A 23035-nucleotide genomic window follows, 5' to 3' on the forward strand; every position below is an offset into this window, starting at 1 on the left:
AAATCAAATTTTTCAATCAAGTAAGTTAAGAAAAGCAGCATTAAGAAAAAGGAAATACCTAGTAGGCAGGCTTATTGATACTACAGAGTTTGATATCTGTGAATATATGTAACATATAAGCCCAATCCGGAGTTCCCGTCATGGCGCAGTGGTTAACGAATCCAACTAGGAACCACGAGATTGCGGGTTCGATCCCTGGCCTTGCTCAGCGGGTTAAGGATCTGGCATTGCCGTGAGCTGTGGTATAGGTTGCAGGCACGGCTCGGATCCTGCGTTGCTGTGGCTGCAGCGTAGGCAGGAGGCTACAGTTCCGATTAGACCCCTAGCCTGGGAACCTCCATGTGCCACAGGAGCGGCCCAAGAAAAAGACAAAAAGACCAAGGCTATGCGTGGAATAGCAGCTACAGCTGCCAGCCAACACCACAGTCATAGCCATGTCAGATCTGAGCCGCATCTGTGACCTACATACACCACAGTTCGTGGCAACGCTGGCTCCTTTAACCCATGTGTGAGGCCAGGGATTGAACTCACACCCTCATGGACACTAGTCGGGTTTGTAAACACTGAGCCATGACAGGAACTCCTGGAAGCTCTCTCCTTCAAAAGATCAGCGTTACTGTGTAGTGACCCAGGCCAACCATAAAGGGAAGTACACAGACTAGCACACCCATCTCCCCAGTGTCCAGCTTTGTCCTCCAATCTTGCCATCTACTCCTCATTCTGTCAAGAAACAAACTTCTCAGACACAGATGTTCAAGCCTCTCCAATCTCATTCTTTTCACTCCCCTCTGAAATGTAACCACTTTTCTGAATTTAAGATTTATTATTTCATTCATATTTTAATAATTTCATTACATTTATATCCATACATAAATAGAAGAGTTTGGGCATTTTCTAAAATTTATGTAAACTTGCATTTTATTACATGTAGTCTTCTGCAGTGAGTATTTTCACCCTCATCATTGTTTTTAAGATTTATATATTGACATAGATGGTGCTTGTTCACTCCATTTAATGGCTACATTTTATTCTACTCTCTGAAAATGCCACAATTTATTTATTCATTCTCTTTAATTAATATCTAGGTCATTTTCAAATGTCACATTTAAATAATATTGCAGTGAACTAATATGCATTAGTCACTTTTTGCTGAAATAACAAACAACCCCCAAATCGCAAAGCCTTACAAAACCTCAGTGGGACCATTTGGCTACAGCTCTACTCTAAGACTAGAGCATGAGAGAGCAGAGAGAAAAAAGAGAAAAACAGCAGAGGATTTCTGTACTGTCTCTGAGCCCCATGCATTTCCATTCCTGCCCTTCCAGCCAGAGCCAGAGCAGCATCTCATCACCTGGGAATTTGTTAGACATGCAAATTCTCAGGCCTCAACCCAGATCTACTGCATCTGACGATGGAGTCCAGCAATCTGGGTTTCAGTGGTTCTGACGCCTGGTAAAATTTGAGATCCATCAGCATAGAAGAATAAAGGGTTAAGAGTAATTCACATCCTAGGATAAGTAATGGGAAGCCACACATGTTCCTTAAGGCAGGTAACTGGAGACTTATTAAACCATGGAATTCTTTGACATTTCAGTTACATCATAAAGTACTGCAAATTGTATAAACTACAGGACATGAAGAGAAACCAAGAGATGTTACACTGTTTGTTGACATATTTATAAATAATCCTGATTGATGTGATAACTGAGTATATTGCTGTTGATTTATAGGAAGATTCTACTTTGATTTATGCTTCTGTTTTATTACTACTGACCTTTGTGTGATCCCATTTTGTGAGGAAGTTCTTTGGATCAGAGAACTACAACATTGGTCTCTAAATAAATACTTCTACCTGAGTTCATTTTCTGGCTAATTTACATCCAAATGGCCCTATCTAAAACACTGATAACAGCACTAAGATAGTTTAAAGACCCAAATCTTTGGAAGAAAGCTTATTAGAGTTCAGCTTGAAAAGTTGTATTATGCTAGGAGATGAAATTTCCTGTGTAACAATTTTCTAATCAGTGCCTTTTAAATGTATAAAAGAGATTTTTAGATTATTGCTCAAATAAATAGAATTCGAATATGTTTTACAACAGTTAACAGATAACAAATATATTTTAAAAGGGAGAAAGTCAAAACCTAGATTTGAGGATTACTAAGCTTCAGACTGATACATGTCATTTCAATAACCTATTGGGGAAATATTATCATGTACATTTTTAGATAAGAAAACTCAGGCTCTGAGCTCTTAACTAACTTGTCCCACATCACAAGTAGCAGCCTAACCTAGGTCTGTGGGACTGCAAACCTGAAGAGTTTTTCACTTGTATACTTCAGCAAAGGTATCTTTCCATAAACTTCCTATACACGAATACTGGGTAGATGCCTTGAAAAAGTCTTTTGCACATGCAAAATGCAATCTAAACTTAGCCAAGTGAGGAGCAGATCTGAGCTGAAAATAAAATTAACTGGTAGGTAGTTTCATAGACTGCATAAAAACATTCACCACTTTTAAAAGTGGGTATTTCAAGTTAACGCTCTACATGCGGCTATGGAATCGCATCCAAAAATGAATTAGTGCAGTGTGCCAAGATAATGGTCACAATTAGTTACAAAAAAAAAAAAAAAAAAAAACTGCTTCATGAAAACAGCAAGTATTTGTGGCCAGTCTCTTGGATGGCATGCCTGCTGTGCTCCTTCTCAAAAAGCATCAGTATCAGAGTCACGGCGGCACGTATGCAGCCTGTGTGGGACAGCAAAGTAAAGGTGATACTCAGTGGTCTAACCACTAGCAGTATTTTAATGAGACCCCTGCTCTTCTCTGAAACCTCCTCAAAGCTAGCTGGGAAACTACTTAAGCTTTGCAGAGTCAATGTCTAAAATAAAATGCATTACCAGTTAGAAGTTGCCTTTAGTGGAATTCAAAAGCTAACTTTCTATCCATTTCAGAATATTAAACTTAACAAAGAAAGAACGTAGTGCACCTTGAAGATTTTCAGAAATGAGTTCACTTGAATTGGTAAACTAAAATCTGCCAAAAAATCAGCCCTCTTAGCAATCACTATATTTAAAACATGCACTAAATTAAAACCACTATTCATAAATAACTATTCAACAAGAAGAATCTGGACTTAAAGGGAATCCAGCACTTACTCCCATTGCTAAACCTGTGCAGAATACATATTCACAGTCTAAAGGCAAATTGTATACATTTCTACTTCAATAGGACATCTCAGAACTAAAACCTTTCTAGGGAAATGGGTCTCTATCTATCTATCCAGTATTTCAGACAAAATTCAGAGCCTTATCTTGTTGTTGCCTTTTTACAGTGAGTACAAACTGACCAGAGATGACAAACATACAAGTTCAACTAGAAAAGACAAAAAACAAACAGAAGTAAGCCAGTTATTTAGGCTTCTGTAGTCCAACTACTCAACTCATTTCCAAAACCTTTCATTTTATACCCAAGTAAATATGATATCAGGGGGTCAGTGCCAAATGAAGCACAGGTAAACATATTTTGTGGCTGACTATTTAATCAAGACATACTTCACTTCACAGAGTCATTAAGAGACATGATAAAGGGGGTTCCCCTCGAAAGCAATCAATCAAAAATGTTAAAAGTGAAGAAAGAGTCCTTTTTTATCAAACTAAAGATTATGCAATGAGGTTTTTTTGTTTTGTTGTGTTTTCGTTTTTAGGGCCCCACTTGTGGCATATGGAAGTTCCCAGGCTGAGAGTTAAATCCGAGCGACAGCTGCCAGCCTACACCACAGCCACAGCAACAGCAATACAGGACCTACACCACAGCTCATGGCAACACTGGATCTTTAGCGAGGCCAGGGATCAGACCTACATTCTCATGGATCCTAGTCTGATTTGTTAAGTGCTGAGCCACGAAGGGAACTAACTCCCAAGCAATGAGTTATTGCTAGGTTCTCTGCTTAGGTGCTATGTCCTGTGTGGTAGACCTTACAAAGGTCTTTATTCCTGGGAGCTGACCAGATGGCAGTGGTAGCAATCCTGGAATATAACGCTCTGAATAACTGATGAGGTCATGTCAAAACCATAGGATCATTTTTAGTCCTTAACTGAGATGTATGGGAATTCAGAGCATTGTTCCTTGAGCTCTTATAACCTTCTCCCAACGCTGTGATGTCATCCACTAACAATGTTGGCTCATCATGTCTCAGCAAACCACTGAAAGGTAGTGGGAATAGCTGAGATCCCCTGAAGAACCTCCTCACATGGCAATTACTGCTGGAAGATAAGTAGCATTTCTCTCATCAAGGTAATAGTATTAGGTTTGGTAATAAGCCACCCACAAAATTAATTTAGTAAACCCTGTCTCCCCATAAGCTACTAAGTTCTTTCGTGAATTCCAGCTACGAGACCCTGGTCTACCTTTGCCCTGTTATTATGACTAGAGTAATTATCACATGCCGAAACTGTTTGCTTTTGTTTTTTCTTTTTAAGCACCCACTGGCATATGGAAGTTCCCAGACTAGGGGTCAAGTTGGGGTTACAGCTACCGGCTGATGCCACAGCAATGTTGGGTCTGAGCTGCATCTGTGACCTGTGCCACAGGTTGAGGCAACACTGGATCCTTAACCCATTGAGCAAGGCCAGGGACTGAACCCACATCCTCATGGATAGCAGTTGGGTTCTGGACCCGCTGAATCACAATGGGAACTCCGGTTTGTTTGTTTTTTCTCTCACTACCAAATTTAGAAAGGGTATGGGCTGTAGAATTAGATGATGATCCAATTAACACAAATCTCTTCAATAGGATTGCTCAGTTCATTAATCTCCAATAAAGTGATCTATTCAGGACATTGTTGAAATAGCCTGGAGTCACTTAGCATCATGGTACAATGATTCCCCTGGGATTCGCCTCACGGTGAATTCATCTAGAGGAAAAATTTTCCCCCTATTCTTTAAACTTCCTCCAAACTTCTTCCACCTCCAGAGTGTGGGAGAATTATAAATCTCAGTCACCCAGGCTCTGTGCTATTTTTTAACGTGATTTCACGATACGGAACAGAAACTCAAAATGTGTGTTACTCGTCTCTAGTACCTTTACCTCCCCCTCAACTGGCATTTGAAGTTAGGGATGCTAAATAAAAGACATGGGTTGGAAGGCATCTAATGCCTTTCACTGCATCTCTACCCTTTGGCATTCTGCACTGTGCCTGGGAGATTAAGTTGCAGGGATGGCATCAAGGCCTCTCTTTCTCTCTGGCTTCCACAGGGGCACTCAGGTGGGAGATAGAGGGGAGGCTACAGAAGTCTGGGTATTTATTTCCCTGGTTCCTTCCCTGCACAGTTACCCTGGATTGGCTGTGTCCTTCAGTGGGGTCACTGCTTTCTCAAGGTGGCCAAACCTGACTCTTTCTTCCTGGGTTCTAGTAATCCCTTCCTTCCTTCTGGCTGTGTTATATTACAAAGCTACAGTAATCAAAACAGGATGGCACAACCACAAAAACAGACACATAGGCCAATGGAATAGAACAGAGAGCCCAGAAATAAACCCAAGCATGTAAGAACAACTGTTTTTTTGACAAGGGCACCAGGAATAAACAATAGACAAAAGAGAGTCTTTCGAATAAATGGTGCTGGGAAAACATGGTATCTACATACAAAAGAATGAATTTGGACCCTTACCTTACACTATACACAAAAGTCAACCCAAAATAAAGTTTTACATGTAAGTCTTACAAAAACAGTTTGTAAAACTCCTAGAAGAAAACATAGGGAAAAGCTCCTGGACATTGGTCTTGGAAATGATTTTTTGGCTATGACACCAAAAGCATGGGCAACAAAAGCAAAAATAAACAAGGACTATATATCAAGCGAAAAAGCTTCTGCCCATCAGAAGAAACAATCAACAAAACAAAAGGCAATGTACAGAATGGGAGAAAATATTTGCAAGCCATATATCTGATAAGGAGTTAATATCCTAAACATTTAAGGAATTATAACTCAGTAAAAAAAAAAAAAAAAAGAAAAAAAAAGTAATAATTCATTGAAAAAAATTGATGGAAAACAAATTTTTTCCAAAGAAGACACACAGATGGCCAACAGATGCATGAAAAAAATGCTCAGCACCACTAACCATCAGGGAAATGCAAATCAAAACCACAATGAGATATCACCTCACGCTTGTTAGGAGGGCTATTATCAAAAAGACAAAAGGTAAAACTGTTGGTAAGGATGTGTAGAATAGGGAATCCTTGTACACTGCTGTGGGAAAGCAAATTGGTATAGTCATTATGAAAAACAGTATGGAGGTGCCTCAAAAAATTAAAAATAGAACAATCATATGATCTAGCAATCCTTTTTCTGGGAATATATTCAAAGGAAATGAATCTAGTACCTTATTCATGTTCGTTATAGCATTATTCACAATAGCCAAGAAATATAAAACAAACTATGTGGATAAAGAAATTGTGGCACAAATAATGGAATATTATTCAGTCTTCAAAAAGGAGCTGCTGGCATTTACAACAAATGGATGAACCTGGAGGACATTATCCTCAACAAAATAAGCCAGGCCCAGAATGAAAAACACTGCATGATCTCACTTACATGTGGGATCTAGAAAAGATGAAATGATGGAAGGAGAGTACAGAATGATGGTTATCACGGATAGTGAAGTGGGGGAAATGGGAAGATATTGGTCTAAGAAGATAAAGGTCAAAGATTCAGATGCAAAGGATGAATAAATTCCAATGAATTTACGTACGGCATGGTGTTTACAGTTAACAATACTGTTTTTTATACTGGAAATCTGCTAGGATCCTAGATTCTAGGAGGTGCTGTCACCAAACATGCAAAGAAAGGTAATTACTATGTGAAGACATGGGTATGTTAATTAGCCTGACTGTAGTAGTCATTTTACTCCCTAGTGTGTATCAAGGCATCACGTTGTACACCTTAAGGAGCTACAATATTTATTTTAAACATAAAATAGTATCTTCCGGATGCTGCACTATCCACTGTGTGTTCCTTGTGCTACTGGTTCTCATGCTTTCACACACATCAGAACCACCTGAAGGGCTTCTTAAAGCAGGTTACTCTGCCCACCTCCAGAGTTTCGGATTCAGCAGGCCTCGGGCGGGTCGGCTTCTGCATTTTTAACAAGTTCCCAGGTAATGCTGGTGCTGCCAGTCTGAGAGGACACTTTGAGAATCACTGCTCTATACTGACACCTTTGTTCACAAGGACTATAGGCAAACAGTGTAGGGAAGTAGCTGCCAGGAAACCACGCCTAGGATTGCCAGCAGCTGGTTTGAGAGAGATAATTAATAGGCCTGCTTGTATCAGTTAGGGTCCCAACTGGAAACAGATGGCACACTTCAAATAGGATAATTCCCCACAGTCAATGAGAGAACGTGCAAATCTTGTTAGGCCCTGGGGTTTTGCAAGGAAGACCTAAGCATACATGTACAAGATTGAACTCTGCCCACCTTCACACGCGCTCATTCAAAATAGCTGACACGAGCTCAGGTTACAAGGTTACATCCATCTGTACACTAGCCACATGGCCCAAGGAGGTATCCTAGCCGGACATTCTGAAAGTTCGATTTTTTTTTTTTTTTTTTTTCTCTAAGAGCACCTGGCAGCCTTGCCCTCTTCATCCCACGAATTCATCTTTACTGAAAGCATGACTCTCAGGATTTTAAATCCTGAAATTTAAAATCCTGTCTGGGAAAGCTTTTGGTGATGGATCAGATTTTCACTGCAGCAATCTTATCTCCTCTGCTCTGACCAATGGCCCATTTTTCTTCGAGCTACATAACAGCTATTTTCACTTCAACATATACACCAAAGGCTATTATATTTCCTTCCATTTCTATATGTGATGTTATATCCATTCTTGCTACCCTCCATCTCTTCAAATACCCATCAAGATGATACTCAACAGATACATGGACAGACTTTAGATATGGATGATCTCTGGGTGGCCCTAATTATTACAGTGTTCTTCTTTTATTTTTTTATGTGTTGTTTTGCTATTATGGACTTTTAATATATTACTATTTTTAAAAAATCTGTAATATTTTTAAAATTAATAAGCACAAAATGAACATAATCAACTAGAATTACTCAAGACCAGAATATCGCTGTACCTAAATCTAAATCCCTAACCCGGGACTTCCTGCTGTGGCTCAGGAGGAATAACCCGACTAGTATCCATGAGGATGTGGGTTCGATCCCTGGTCCCGCTCAGTGGATTAGGGATCTGGGGCTGCCACAAGCTGAGGCATAGGTCTCAGATGTGCCTCGGATCTGGCATTGCTATGGCTATGGTGTTAGGCTGGCAGCTGTCGCTCCAATTTGACCACTAGCCTGGGAACTTCCATATGCTACACCTGCAGCCCTAAAAACGAAAACTAACTAACCAAATAAATCAATAAATCTCTATCCTGTCACCTGCCTCCTCTCCTTGAGTAACCACTAGCTCTTTTTAAAAATGAATACACTATGTCTTCTGTTTATTTTCCTAAGCAACATACTGTACAGTTTTGCTGGACCATGAGCAAACTTGCTGCAATTGCTATTTCTTACTCCATATTATATTTCTAAAAATCATTCATATTGTTACATGTAACAATGGTACATTTATTTTCCCTGCATAAATTTACAGTGTGAAAATGCTGCAATTGATTTATTTATTCTCCTGTTGATGGACATTTGTGGATTTTTCAGTTTTCTGTTATTATGAACAAAGTGACTATGAATTTTCTTATAGCTATCCCCTGTGTATGTGTTTCTGACTCCCTCTTGGCTGCATTAAACCCAGTGCTAGAACTGCTGGATTATCAGATACACGCAGATTCATCTTCACAAGGTAATACCCAATTATTTTCCAAAGTAGTTGCACCAATGTACAAGCCTGCCAATAAGGAAGAAGAGTTCTTATTGAGCCATATGGTCACCATCAAGCAACTTAATTTTGCCAGTATAGTTCGTGGATAGTGTATTGCACTGACGTTTTAACTTTCGTTTCTATGATAATTAATGAAACTATCTCTTCTTATGCACTGTATCGGGTTCTTAGGGCTGCTGCAACAAATTACCACATTCTGGGTGGCTTGAAACAACAAAAAGATTTTCTCTTACAGTTCTGGAAGATAGAAATCCAAAATCAAGGTAGTGGCAGAGCTGTGCTCCTTCTGAAAGCTCTCGGGAAAAATCCTTCCTTGCATTTTCCAGTTTCTGGTGGCACCAGGCAGTCCTTAGCTTGTGGCTGCATAAATCCAGTCTCTGCTTTTGCCTTCATATGGCTTTTAGTTCTGCGTGTCTCTCACCTGACTGACTCTCACAGGGACACTTGTCTTTGGATTTAGGGCCTACCTGAATAATCCAGGATGATCTTATTTTGAGATTCCTAATTACATCTGCAAAGACTTTTTTTTTTTTCCAAAGAGCGTCACAGTCAGAGGTTTTAAGAATTAGGACATGGACATATATTTGGGGAAGGCAATTTAACTTGTTACAGAAATAATCACCATTAATACTTCCTCTTCCTGAAATACAGGCTCATGGTTTCCTTTTTTCCATTTTTCTATTGTTGTTTTTCCTACTGGTTTGTAGAACTTTTTAATATTGAAGACATTTATTTTTTGTCAATTATAACTGTTGAATGAATATTCTATCAATCTGTGGCTTACATTTTCAGTTTTTAAAAAAGCATCTTTTTTTTTTTTTTTTTTTTTTTTTTATCATAAGTTCCTGCGGCATATGGAAGTTCCCAGGCTAGGGGTGGAATCGGAGCTGCAGCTGCTGGCCTACACCATAGCCACAGCAACACCAGATCTGAGCTGCTTCTGTGACCGACACCACAGCTTGCGGCAGCACTGGATTCTTAACCCTCTGAGAGAGCCCAGGGATCGAACCCACATCCTCTAGGATACTAGTAGGATCCTTAAGCTTGTGAGCCACAACAGGAAATCCAAAAGGCATCTTTTGATAAACAGAGGTTCTTAATTTTTATGTAACAAATTTCATCAATCTTTTCTTTTGTGGTTAGAACATTTTGTTTTATGTGGTAAGTCCTTCTATAGCTCCAAATAAATTATTTTAATATTTTCTTTTATATATTGTAACTATTGGCCTTATAGTTTTACAACATTGATGCATCAAGTTAAAATTTTTGTGTATAGTATGAGATAAAGATCCAATTTTACTTTTTTCCATGAATGGGGAATAACCAGTTCCCATTCATTCTGTCTTGATCAGTGTCTGGAGAAGTGCTAGTTACCTTACAACAATGTGACTGCAAGCTTGGGGATGAAAAGTATAATCTGACATGACAAAGGAATTTGTGTTAGGGATACTGCCAACATTTAAGTGACAATCAGCTATACTGAAGAGCACAATTCAACACAAATCATTTAAAAAGAATAAGAAAATTCAGATCAACATCCTTACTCTACTAACAGCTTAATATACATGACATCCTACAACCTTAACTGATACAGTTTTATATACACTGAAGTCTATATTTAGTCGAGTTTAACTATCATTGCAAGTAACTTAGAGTAGTTATTTTGTATTCGTGGTTACATATTTACCAAATGACATCACTTAATAAAATGGTGCCAAGAAACACCCAGGTCATTAACTCTCACCTGCCTGGTGGATGAATCAGCAGTGTCTGTGTAGTCTGGGTAACTGCGGGCACAGTTGGTTCAGTGCATGCCTCTTCATTCAACCATGCACATTAGCCAAACTGTGTGAAACAGTCAGTTGAATCCTTAATTTCATGTCTAATAAATTACGCACATACATACAAAAGTAAATCTATCCAAGGACTCAGAAAACCCGGTTTCACAAAATGTATTGCCCTTTTTTTCTCAAGGGAGGAAATGTTAAACACAATCCATAATCTCCAGACCTCACAGAGAACACAATTCTTCCTTCAGGAAAGTCACAAACTTTCACACGCTGGAGGAGAAAACATGATCTTGATTTTTATGTACTGTGTTCTTTTTGACTCTGTTTTGGAATAGTCATTTGTGGATTTAGAAACCTTGACACCTTTCTGTCCAAAATGGTACCATTAGCCATCTATGACTATTTATTTATTTATTTATTTATTTGTCTTTTTGCCTTTTCTAGGGCCGCTTCCATGGCATATGGAGGTTCCCAGGCTTGGGGTCTAATCAGAGCTGTAGCTGCCAGCCTACACCACAGCCACAGCAACGCCAGATCCGAGTGGTGTCTGCGACCTACACCACAGCTCACGGAAATGCCAGATCCTTAACCCACTGAACAAGGCCAGGGATGGAACCCAAAACTTCATGGTTCCTAGTCAGATTTGTTAACCACGCAGCCATGATGGGAACTCCCATCTATGACTATTTAAATTTAAATTAATTAAAATAAAATATTCACTTCCTCATTTTGCACTAGCTGCATGTCAAGGGCTCAATAGGACAGCACACTTCATCTTTATATAAAGTTCTTCTGGATAGTGCTTTTCTGGACACTTCCTTCCACTCTAGTCAGATGGTTCTAAATTCACATAGTACTTTTAGTTTTACCAAGTGCTTTCTGATCCATGGTTTTACTGAATCCTCACTATGGTATTGGTAGAAAGACATTTACTTCAAAGTGTCCTGATCTTAAGGTGAGTAACAAATTCTCCTAAAATTTAGCAGCTTAAAAATGACATTTATTTTCTCACAGAGTTTCTGAGGGTCTGTAACTGGGGGGACAGCTTAGCTGGGTGACCCGACCCAGGGTCCCTCTCTGCAATGAGGTATCTGTTGGGAATGCAGTCAGCCTGCTGAAGGTTTCACTGGGGCTACTGGAGGGAGCTTTTGGTTCATTTTTCCTGTGGCCTTTGACTTGCCCCAGAGTGAATAAAAGAAAGACAGAGACAGAGAGACCAGGGCGGGGGGGTGGGTGGGAGGAACCATTGTGTTTTATTACGTCTTTTATTACCTAATCTCAGAGGTGACATACTGTCCCTTCTGGCTTATTCTACTTTTAAACAGACCCTGCTTGGTAAGATATGGGAGGAGATCAGGATCCTGAATGTCAGGAGTCCAGGATCACTGGGTCCATCTTACAGTTCAGCCAGTCACACTGCTGTTTAAGAACCTGTCAAACTCTCACAGCCAGTAAACATTAGAGGTAGAACTCTCACCTCATCTAAATCCTCTGACTTGTAACTCCTTTCTCCCACCGTACTCCGCCTTCACCCATCCATGTGTTACCTCCACCTCCTTAAACAATTTGGCTTTCTCAGAAACCAAGGACCCAGACTAAGGATGTTAACCTGCAAATATTATAGCTGAGATTCAGAGGGTCTCAGATGCTTGATTAACAACAATTTCTCCTCTTCTTTGCTTTGCTTTCTCAGGAAAAAACAAACAAACAAAACAAAAGGACAGGCGAGGAGGAAGAAAAGAAGGAGCCTGCTACTGACAAGCACTTTCTCCTCGGCCATACTAGAGAAGGCACCTCTAAGCCCTTTGACCTTGACCTTGATGTCCAACTTTGTCAGGCCTGCACTGCCCAGTAGTAGCGAGAATCTTGTTAAGCTGGGAATCCCTCACCCTAGATATCTGACACATTTCCTTTTTTCTCACTAACACCCTGGTAGTATCTGATCACCCTGGCCTGCCTTCAGTAAGAATCCTGTCAGACGTGTTTAGCCAGAAGCCCTTCCAACTGCTGATCTCCTAGTAATTTTCTATCCACTGACCCCCCCTATTAAAAAAAAAAAAAGGGGGGAATGAGGGGATTTCCCATCTTGTCATAGAGAAAAGCATAAATTAAAGAGACAAAGGAGAACTGGAGAGAGAAAAAAAACCCTAGTGTTTCCAGACCAGGAAAAGGAAACACAGAGTATACATTGAAATGCTGATCATGAAATCCTACGAGATCGTTCTTGTCAGAATTCATCGAGAATCATTGGTGTGTATTTTTCTGCTGTTGCAACTAAAAACAAGTTAAAGCCAGACAACGATTTCAAATTGAAAAGAAATGTGTTTAAGAGTATGTATATCTACCTAGGAAAATAGGCAAGTCAAGCAAATAATGGATGTATTACATATCTATTCCTAAACACCCATCAGTTGTGCCCTCACGCTGTGATTAAAGGACCCACTTCTAAACATTCTTAAATCGATATTTAGTGTAGCTGCTAGAAAGAAGCATTTTTCTCCAGCCATCATTTGATAGTGTTTTTGTTCTCTTAGGTTGCTTCTTAAACCACAACAAAGGCCTTGGTTCATAAAGGGTGCAAATGAGGTATAAGGTGCAAGGAGCTATTGTATCATATTGACAAGCGTATTGGCTGTGAAGACAGTCAGCCTTGAGTTTCAGTTCAAAAGTTTTCCAATCTACCTCAACCTCACAGTTTCATCCAGAACATGGAAGTAGGATATTAATTGCTAATACTCTACAGATTATGTAAGAATTACATAAGATGATGCATATAAATAAGTATAACTGTCATTAAATCAATGTTACTTGTTACTATTCTACAAAGCCTCATAGTTGAGAGGGAGTGGTAGAGTGAGAGATTGTGGATAAATCTGAGGAGAATAATGATACTGTAGTAGGAATCTTCATCTTTATTGATATCTCTCAGAACAGGTGAAGAAGTTTTTTGTTTTTGTTTCTTAGATCATTTTAGAAATGCACCTTCATAAAGGAAAATGAGACTCCCCAAATCCAGTAATAACCAAATACATTCGATTTTACGTGGCAAAGATTCAAATGAGATTTACTGACCTTGAGTCTAATGTTCATTTTACTACCTCTATTGAGAAAGTATTTTAACAGTTTCTGCATGATTCATTGCTTCCTGTTCAAAAGGTAGACTTAGAATCCTTCAATCACTGAGCTCGGAAAGCATCATAAGCCTGATGCTTACCCAGCGCGGTCTGTTCCCAAACCCCACGGGGATGATACTCTTACATTTGTAGGGGCAGAAAGTTCACTGCCAGCCTTTTCTATTATGTATTTATGCCTCAAATGAGGGTATACTTTATCCTTTTTTTTTTTTTTTTAATAGTTAGCCATCCAGTGTAATGCCTCCAAATATTTTCTTGATTGGCTTTGGCATCTGAAATTTCACCATTAGAATAAAATTTTAAGCTTTAGCTTTTAGAAAGCGCTTGTTATAATGCACTTGCAAGAGACCAGGAAGATGAACATAACCCTACCCATAGTGAACCTCTACTGATTCTTATCAGATTGACCAGTTGTCTGTTCCAATGGCCACCCTTGGAGAGTACAAGTGGTTCCCAAAGAAGAGCAGTCTTTGAATACAAAGGATAAAATAATTCCAAAATGTGGAGAAGTGGAGAGCACTGAATGGTGACTCACCTTCAGGAAGAGCAGGTGGAAAGGGTGCAGGGGATGAGAAAGCAGTGAAAAGGAAGAGAGAAAGGGTAGGATGCCAGAAGTCAGCCAGCCCACTCACAATTATTTAGTGTGAGGACTATTCTTAAAAATGTCTTAAAATTATTTCTTGCTTTGACTTGAGTGATTCCCCTTGGTTTTCCCCCTGGTTTTAGTCCTTAGCAATAACTGAAAACAATGAAAAAAAGGCTCTCTTAAGCCATGTTAATATTTTTAAATCACCAAACACACCTAACTCATTCAATTTGAGTCTTTTATAATTTCACTTAGCATAGTGTTGGTACTTAATAAATAACTGTGAAAAGAGGGAACCCTTCTTAGATTCTTGTGATTCTGTTTTTTTTTTTTTTTAAAACTTTGGAAGTGATTCAGTGTTGGAAGCATTGAAATGACAATGTTTGATGTAGACTTCCAAAAACGATAGCAAAGTCTGTAACAGAACTCTGTCATGATAAAAATGTTCTTTTATTGGTCCTGAACACAAGGGCAGCCACCAGCCAAGAGTGGATATTGGGTACCTGAAATGTAGCCAGTGAGACCAAGGAATTGAATTTTAATTTACTTAGCCACTAGTGCCTGATGGCTACCTTTAGGATTAGACTGTGTAGATCTAGAGGCTTTGTTCAAAGTTTTCTGTCCCTCTCACTTTGATTTTTAAAAGGTAGCTATTTCAATTAATACTATCAATGATTATATATAAGGTCTCATTTGTATATTTTTATTGGAAGTAGTTTGATTTACCAATGATAGCTCGAAAGATGAGTATAGCAAACCAAATTGACTCGCATGGCAGCTTCTGGGGGCAACTTATGTGTATCATTTATAAGAACTTGTAATACATGGTCAATTTCTAAATTCAACTATTGACATAAAAGGAGTGGCCTGTGTGGATGAAATAGTGAAGCATAGGAGGTCAGTCCTCTGTACTAACTGTCTGGCCTTTCAAGTCAGTTTGTCCTTTGATTGCTTCCTCCCTCCTCAGGAATTTGGCACCTTCTGGGTGCTCCCAGGTCTGAAGACTCATAACCCTCCATCTCCTAGCCTCTTGGTGCCCTCCTCTCCCTTTCAAAGCAACATACACCTTAAATTATTTGTAATAACTTCAACTTCCTAATTGTATAGATGAGGAGAATGAGACACTGCAAAGAACCAAGGAGGGTAAGAAAGAATATTGATCCTAGGTGCTTAATAGACACTGTAGATGATGCTGGGGGAAAGTGCTGCCTGTGTGAGTGATTGTTATCTCCCTGGCAAATAAATGGCATTCGATAAATATTTTCGAAGGAAAAAAAATACACGAATACATTTTTACAATGTGAAGCAGGTGTCATTCCTTATCATAGATGAGGAAACTAATTTAGAGATCTCTTAAATGACTTCTTCCTCAAGGCCTTATAAGCACAGGCAATACTCCAACACTTAATCTTTTTTCTTAATGCTTTAACTCCTTCCCTTGTTTCCTGTATCCTAAGGGTTTTGCTCTTTACCTTTCAAAGATAACAGCCAGCTAAACTGACCACTAAATCTAGATCAATGGCTTTGAAGGTATTAATAGAACCTGTTCCTAGCCCCCTTTCCTTTTCCAGGGATCTTTGAATTTTAATGCCAGCCTTCTGGGGACAGAGTCAACTCAGAAATGGCTCCCTGGGAATTTTACGGTGTTGAAATTTTATTTCGACACTTCAGCTCCTTTGGGGGGAAAAAAAAAATTCCACAGCAGATATTTTCCTGGCGCCTGAATGCTTACACAGAAATGACGCATTTACTTGCGAATTAAACTTCAACAGCATCTACATTTATCTTAGTCTATATTACGAGGAGTAGACATTGATTTGTCTATTGGCCCCTATCGCTGTGGATGACTCCTAAGAAACGTTAGAAACTGGCTCCTCCTCCACTTCTCCTCCCACCCCCCGGATCCCCGTACTCTTCAGAGTACGGGCTAAAAACGTAGACGCTTTTAGAAAGGATTTGAACATTAAAATATGGCTCCGTAATTTTCAACGCAAAGATCACAAACAGCGATTGAACACGAGAAGTATTTAAAATAGATCACATCCTGAAGTTGGAGGGCTACAAAGTACAAGTCGTCCAGGCCAGTCTGCAGAGACTCTTCACGCTTCCGCCCTGCAAAAACCGGGGAGGCGTCACTTCGCGACGAATCTCAGCTGCAGAAGAGAAAGAGCATCACCTGCAGTTCGAGCCGTGGGAAACGCGGCCGGAGCGGGCTAGCGAGAAGGCAAGCCGGAGAGGTGCGCGCGCGCGGGGCCGCTCCGGTGCTGAGTGCGAGGAACGCCAGAGCTCCCCTGTGCCGGGGAGACGCGGCAGGGTGGAGACGGGGCAGCCGCTTCACCGCCAGGATCGCAGCCATCGCTGCAGCAGAGGAGCCTGCCCAGCCTCCGAGCTCGCCGCCGCTACCGTCCGGGAGGCGGACCCGGCTGGAGAATCCGGTCCGCGCCGCGGGGCTGGGGGCGAGGCGGGGCGCTGACGTCACCTCCCCTCCCCCACCACCTCCCGGAGGGAGGGAGTGGGGAAAGAGGCAGTGATCCGCCGCAGCTCCCAGCCGCAACTCCTAAACTCAGCGGCTCCCTGCCCGGACTAGTCCAGACAAACTTGGTTTCTCTTCGGCCCTCTCTCTAGCCCTCGCGCACTCTCATTTCTCCTCCTTTTGGTGCTCAAGTTTCACCCAGGACGGAAGCCTCTAGAGATGGGGCCACCTGGGCTGCGCGGGCGCTTCGCACTCTCGTTGGGGACAAGCTGAAGATCCGAGGGTAGCAAAGTTGGTACTTCTGGCACGGCTTTTTTTTTTTTTTTTTTTCTTAAACAGCCAAATCGCGTAGGGATTACAGAGCTGCTCGGACTTCAACGCGGAGCAACGAGGACTCGGCTGGACGAGTGAGTTCCTTTCTTAGTGCAAGCCTTTTTGTATTTAAGTTTAAACGTAAATGAAATTACGTGGTGTTTGGCTAGTACAGGGAAGCGAATGCATCCTACAGGCTTTCCGCTCCGGTTGTGCTTGGCTCGGAATGAAAGATCAGTATGCATAGGTTTTGGAATTCATAAAATACTTACAGAGCACTGTTGAAAAGAACTTGAAAAGCTATGCTGTTTGTGCATTATTTCGAATGTAACTTATTATAGAAATGGTGCCCAGGGAGGACGCATCGGGTGCGCGTGATCTGCAGTGGCGCAGCGCCCTCTAGTCCGGATACCCGGCAAAGCGCGCGCTCCCTGTGGGGTTCTGAGCCCACCACGAACTTGGACCTGCCGGTTCTGGGACGTGGGCTTGAGGCAGGTCAACAATACCCTGGGCTTCAGTTATCACCCACTAAGGTCGGTTTTATGTCTAATATACAAATACCAGCTTGGGTGGACTGGATGCAAAGGCGGTGCTTGGCAGAAAGCTTTTTCTGTTTTTGGGAACCCACTCCCATCCTCCTAATTTTCCTGAGCCTCTGGGGACTGGGTTAGGAAGGATCGACTATTGAGAGGACAAGTGAGGAGCTTGAACTACATTTCTCGTTCATATGAAGGTAATGTGATAGTAGCAAAAAGGCATCTCTTTTCGTTCTGTTGGGGCTAAAGGATCAGTAAAAACGTGGCTGCACTGGCCTCTGAAACCTCCATCTCTGGCTCTCGGCTGTTCCTGTGGCGACAAAGTGCAACTTCTTCCAGGCAATTAGGTTTCTCAGGGAATCCGGTGAATCGGAATTTCCAAACAGATGTTTTAGTCCAAGTGATCATTGTTATTTATTAATGAACGGTAATTTTCTCCAGGAATTCTTTTGTCCCATTTAAAAAATCTTGTGATTTTATCTTGCAGAATGTTGTTCTATCTTTTACTGTTCTCCACCCCCACCGCCCCCCAAACAAACTGTTGGCGTTCATGGGTGATTGTGTTCTGCTTGGAGTTAGAATTCAGCAAGGGGCACAAAAGAGTTGAGCTTAGCGATCAGGTCACCTTTTTTCCACGTTTTCCATGTATGAAATTGACCTGTAACTCTAGGAGCCCTTTGCGCAGTTATGGCTGTGGCTGGGTGTTTGGATGATGATGATGTTTGTTGCACGGGTGAATTTGTGCGTATTCTAAATAACTGGCAGGGAATATGCCACATTCTCATAGTGCTACGAATCAGCACACTCAGTCTGCAGGCATTACTTTTCCTTCCTAACCATAACCTGCCCACACTTGTTTTTTTTTTCCACTCACCTTCTTTGAGATGGTGTAAGAGGAGACTGCATTAACTTTGAACTAAGGCAATTCCCTCTTTAACCCTAGATTCCCTCGCCCTCGTGGTTCCCCCTGCAGCCCCCCTCCACCGGTTCCAGGGAAATCATATCTCTTTGTCCTCACAGTGTTAACATATTTGAGCTCCACAAACTTTCTGAGGTCATGTCCGCCCTCTTCTGAGGGCTGTTTCCCAACGGCCGGGAGCACTCCTGGCAGCGCTGAGCCGGCGTCTGGAGCTTTGCCTGAGCTGAGGCTGGGCTCACAGCCCCGGGATGCCCGGACCTCGCTCTTGGGCTTGGGGGGCGGGGGGAGTTCCCCGAGTGGGACGTCTGGACACCCAGGGTTTCCCCTTCTCCGCGAGGAACTTGTAGATTCTCATTAGACTGAGTTCACAGTTTGCAGGCTGTACTTACCGGGTGGGAAAGCGCACGAGGCGGCACCGCTGTCCTTTGTCCCGCAGACCTGGGAGCCGGGGGTGTCTGCCTGGGAAGGCCGGCGTTGAGGTTCGTTACCTGGGCGGGGGAGGTTCCGGGGTCCAGCTGGCTCTGTGAAAAGAGGTCGCGGAAAAAGCTTTTTCATTTGCCCGGGATCTTAGCGTAGATTGAAGAAGTCGATTCCGATCTAACTGCATTCTTTTTGAGATCTTTTGGAAGATTTTATTCCACTGAGCTAATGCAGACCTACAACCAAGGCATTCAAATGCAGATTTAGCAATTCCCTTAAGGTTCCCGAGAATCAAAAGAGAAGAGGCGTGGGAAGCGCTTTTTTTTTTTTTTTAAATTGTTAAGCTAATGTTTCCCTTCCTAGCAGAGAATATTCTATATTAATTCCCTCCACAAATCTGTGTGTTGGCCATAACTCCGCACTAGAGCGAGGCCCAGACTGTTCCTCGGGGTGTCGCTAGATTATCCTGCGCACTCTAGTCTCTTCGCTTAGAGTTGGCTGCTGTAGCTGCAGGGAGATCCCTGACCTTAGGCGGGGGAGCCCTAGCCCCAATCCCCGGGTCTGGGAGTCCGGCTGCGGGAGAAAGTCAGGTCGAGTTTCCCCGCGGAAGAAACGAGAGCCGGCGCTTGCGGGCGTGGCCGCGGGCGGAGGGATATATCCCCGCGCCGTGCTTGTAAGACGCGGGGGCCCAACCCCGCGGCTTTGGAGCAGGCTGCAGGACGCAGCCTTGGAGCGAGGCGTGCGGGGAGCGAAGGTGGGCCGCCAAGACCATGCGGTCCTGCGGGACCTGCGAAGTCCCCGGCAGGCCGGGACCCCCCTCGGGGGCGCGCTGAGGCGAGAGTGCGCGCCCTGGAGAGTGCCGCCTTCGCTTCAGGCCAACTTTGCTGTAAGTTTGAGGGAAACCAAGCTGGGGCTTGAGTGCCGTGGGCGAGGGTTGAGCGGCGCGCTCCGTGCCAATACCTGGCCGAGCAGGAGCCCTCTGTGCCTGGGGCACGGGCAACTTGCTGCGGCGCGGTGGCGGGCTTTTTACTCCGTGAGACCTTGCTTCTACCCAGCCCTGGACAGTGCACCGCGGGCAGTCTGGGAACTGGGATGGAAAGAAAGCGCCCCACCAGACTGCAGGGGTGCGGAGGCGCTGGCCCACTCGGCAAGTTCAGGGCTGGCCCTGGATTCCAGCAGGTTTGGGGAGGAGGCGGAGGGGCGGGAGCGGATAATTCGCATCGTGACTGGAATGGTAATTACTCACCCCCAGAGCTGCAGCGCAGAGCGGGCAGCGGCCGGGGCTGCACCAGGTTTGGCCCCGGAGCCATTGCTGGAAAGCAGAGCTGCTGCTGCAGCGCGAGAACTTCCGCCTCGGAAAGGAGCTCGGAAACTTCACACGCGCGCTCTGCTTACTTCGGGTAACACTGGAGTCTGCAAAACACTCCACTGATCTGGCTCTGCGCTTAATTCTTCTGATTTGTTAGATATTCACAGCGTAGGTGTGGTGTAAAGAGAATCCAACTGCTAAGGGATAGGATCTTTGCGATGGAGTCATAAGTTTTCTTAGGTGTTTTGTGCCCTGAAGGAGTGCTGCCTTGAGGTTTGGTTTGTAACTGGTTGAATGTACTTAGGTGCGGTTGGTAAATCTTTGGGCTAAACATTTGCAACTGGGCTATTAGTTTATTTCTGTCTCTTTTTTGGAAGAGAAACTTGTAAGGTCTTTAAAAAAGAAAGAGATTCTGGTTCTTTCAGTGCTTTTTCTTACTCCAAGTGCTTTCCTCTAGGAAGTTAACTTTCCGTTGTCTCTGTAAGATTTTTTTTTTTGTTCCCACTGATGTGAATTGTGGCGCTTTGAAAACAAGGACCAATTGTATGCGTTAGGAGAGTAAACTCATAAATATTTTCTATGCAGTTAAAGTTTTTTTTTTTAATGTGTCTGAAGTATGGTTTTATTAAGTGGCTTTTGTTAAGCAACTCCCTAGTGCCTAGTAGAGAAGTTTTGTTGTTGTTGCTTTTTTAAAATTGGATATTTACGGTTACTATTAAAATCGCAAAAGGTTTAAAAGACAAATGATCTTCAGTTATTTTTATATCTTTTACAAAAGCAGATTCTTAAGGCTTCATATACGGAAATAGGTTTCAGTGGTTTAAGAAGATATCTATCTGCACGTGTTAAAAGTAGGTAATGGTGATGTTTTTCCTTATTACTCTTAGAGTTGTGGTGCTCCAACACATCCAGTTACTGCAGTTACTCAGAAAATGTGTTTCTCCAGGTCTGTAGGTTAATTATGATGTTTGGCTTTGTGCTTTAGAAGGACGACTCTGGTTCCACAAGTAGAATTATTATCCCCCTTTCTTTGCTATGTATTTAAGCTTTATGATGAGTGTAAAAAGTATTTAAAACATTACATAACTTTTAAAAGTAATTAATATAACCCTAAGTTATGTCAAACATGGCACTTAACGCATTCATTGTAAGGTTTGACTTAAATAACATTTGTGTATTCATTCCTCGAATAATGAATATCTTAAATGAGCCAAATTCTTTGTCACTCTGAAAGGAAGTGAGATTGTTGGAAAACTTAGAAAATCTCTAAGGCCATCTGTATATGTATTCATATGTATCTTTTAATTAGTTACTAGAAGTACTCCTAGTGGGGTCCCATCATGTTAATAGATCATTTACATCCATGTTATTGACAGGCGCCAAAAGAGGAATCTAAAAATTATGTGCAGGAGTTGCTCTTGTGCTCAGCGGTAACCGGACTAGTATCCATGAGGATGCAGTTTCCATTCCTGGCCTCACTCAGTGGGTTAAGGATCTTGTGTTGCCCTGAGCTGTGGTGTAGATGGCAGCTCTAGCTCCGAGTCCACCCCTAGCCTGGGAATCTCCATAGGCCTCAGGTGTGGACCCCCAAAAGACAGAAAATGAGATAAAATAAAATAAAAATTATGTGCAAAGTAATGCTGTTTTTATTCCCCGGATCCTGTGCCTTCCTAGTGTAGGTCTTCAGGCTTAGTTAGCTCTTGAGACATCTCTGAAGCAGTCATTTCTTTGAATGTTAGAAGTGAAAGTGTTATTACAGATTATTTTAACTCCCTTGTCAAGTCTACCAGCACCTGTTTCCCAACCAAGTTTGGCTGGTTTTACATAGAATCAGTAAACCTAAGCAAATGAGTGCATTCTTGTTGCATTAAATGTTGTCTCCCTGGCCTAATTTGTGGCCTAAAGGACCTGCTTTGATAGCAGGAAGCCATAAGGCTAGGTGTCTGTTTAATCTTTATGAGTAGGAAATTGCTGTAGGTAAGCTTTCTTTTGACCAAATTATATAGATGATGAAGCCAAACTGTGTCTTTTTGTCTCACTTAATTGTTCAATTTGCAAGTGTTTATCCTGAGGCACTGGTTAGGAGTTTTTGAAATGAGTGATGCAGGTAATAGCTAAGATCGCAAAGTTGTCTTTTTTTCTTGGCTCCTGACTGAGAGGAGCTCTTTATTTCAAAAATGTATTCAAGCACATGACGACTGTGTATTTCACATTTTTAAGTTGTTTTACAAAAAATCTTTAAGTCCCAGATTTAAATATTTTTCTAGGGGGTTCCCCTTGTGGTACAGCAGAAAAGAATCTGACTAGTATCACGGGTTTGATCCCTGGCCTCGCTCAGTGGGTCAGGGATCTGGCATTGCTATGAGCTGTGGTGTAGGTCACAGACGCAGCTTCGATCCCGAGTTGCTGGGGCTGTGGTGTAGGCCGGCAGCTGTACCTCTGATTCGACCCCTAGCCTGGAAGGGTCCATATGCTGTAGGTATGGCCATAAAAAGCAGCAAATAAATAAATAAATATTTTGCCGAAATTCTTGCTTTATTCCAAAGGTTTATTTTATATGTGGAGCTAAATTTATAATTGTCTTCTACAGGCCACGAAGGAAAATCAGCCATTCTGAAATTCTTATCTTGCTAGAATAGTCAAGCATAGTGCTTATAACA

The 23035-nt window shown here is 42.0% G+C and overlaps 2 protein-coding genes across 11 annotated transcripts in view; one reads left to right on the plus strand and one right to left on the minus strand.

The window, feature by feature from the left end:
* Positions 1-23035, minus strand: part of LOC146395141 (uncharacterized) — a 146866-nt gene that overhangs the window by 121749 nt on the left and 2082 nt on the right. The window contains exons 2-3 of the mRNA XM_085004474.1: positions 20313-20479; positions 19036-19167 (exon numbers count right to left, since the gene is read on the minus strand). Coding sequence (XP_084860600.1) covers positions 19036-19167; positions 20313-20479 — 299 coding nt within the window. The remainder of the gene's footprint in view (positions 1-19035; positions 19168-20312; positions 20480-23035) is intronic.
* The window catches only part of FAT1 (FAT atypical cadherin 1), a 131858-nt gene continuing 125755 nt past the window's right edge, over positions 16933-23035 (plus strand). For 5 of the 10 annotated variants that reach the window (XR_014831724.1, XR_014831723.1, XM_085002665.1 and 2 more), the window contains exon 1: positions 16933-17286. The gene's annotated coding sequence lies outside the window, so the exon portion shown is untranslated. Of the gene's footprint in view, positions 17287-18823; positions 19126-19771; positions 20467-23035 lie in introns of those variants that run through there. The other 5 variants (XM_085002666.1, XM_085002664.1, XM_085002670.1 and 2 more) reach the window with 3 other exon arrangements.

Source organism: Sus scrofa, chromosome 17 (genome assembly GCF_054392235.1).
Source record: "Sus scrofa isolate SSC_HxYL_T2T_F1_AM1 chromosome 17, Sscrofa_HxYL_maternal_Yorkshire_Landrace_v2.0, whole genome shotgun sequence".
Classification (NCBI taxonomy): domain Eukaryota; kingdom Metazoa; phylum Chordata; class Mammalia; order Artiodactyla; family Suidae; genus Sus; species Sus scrofa.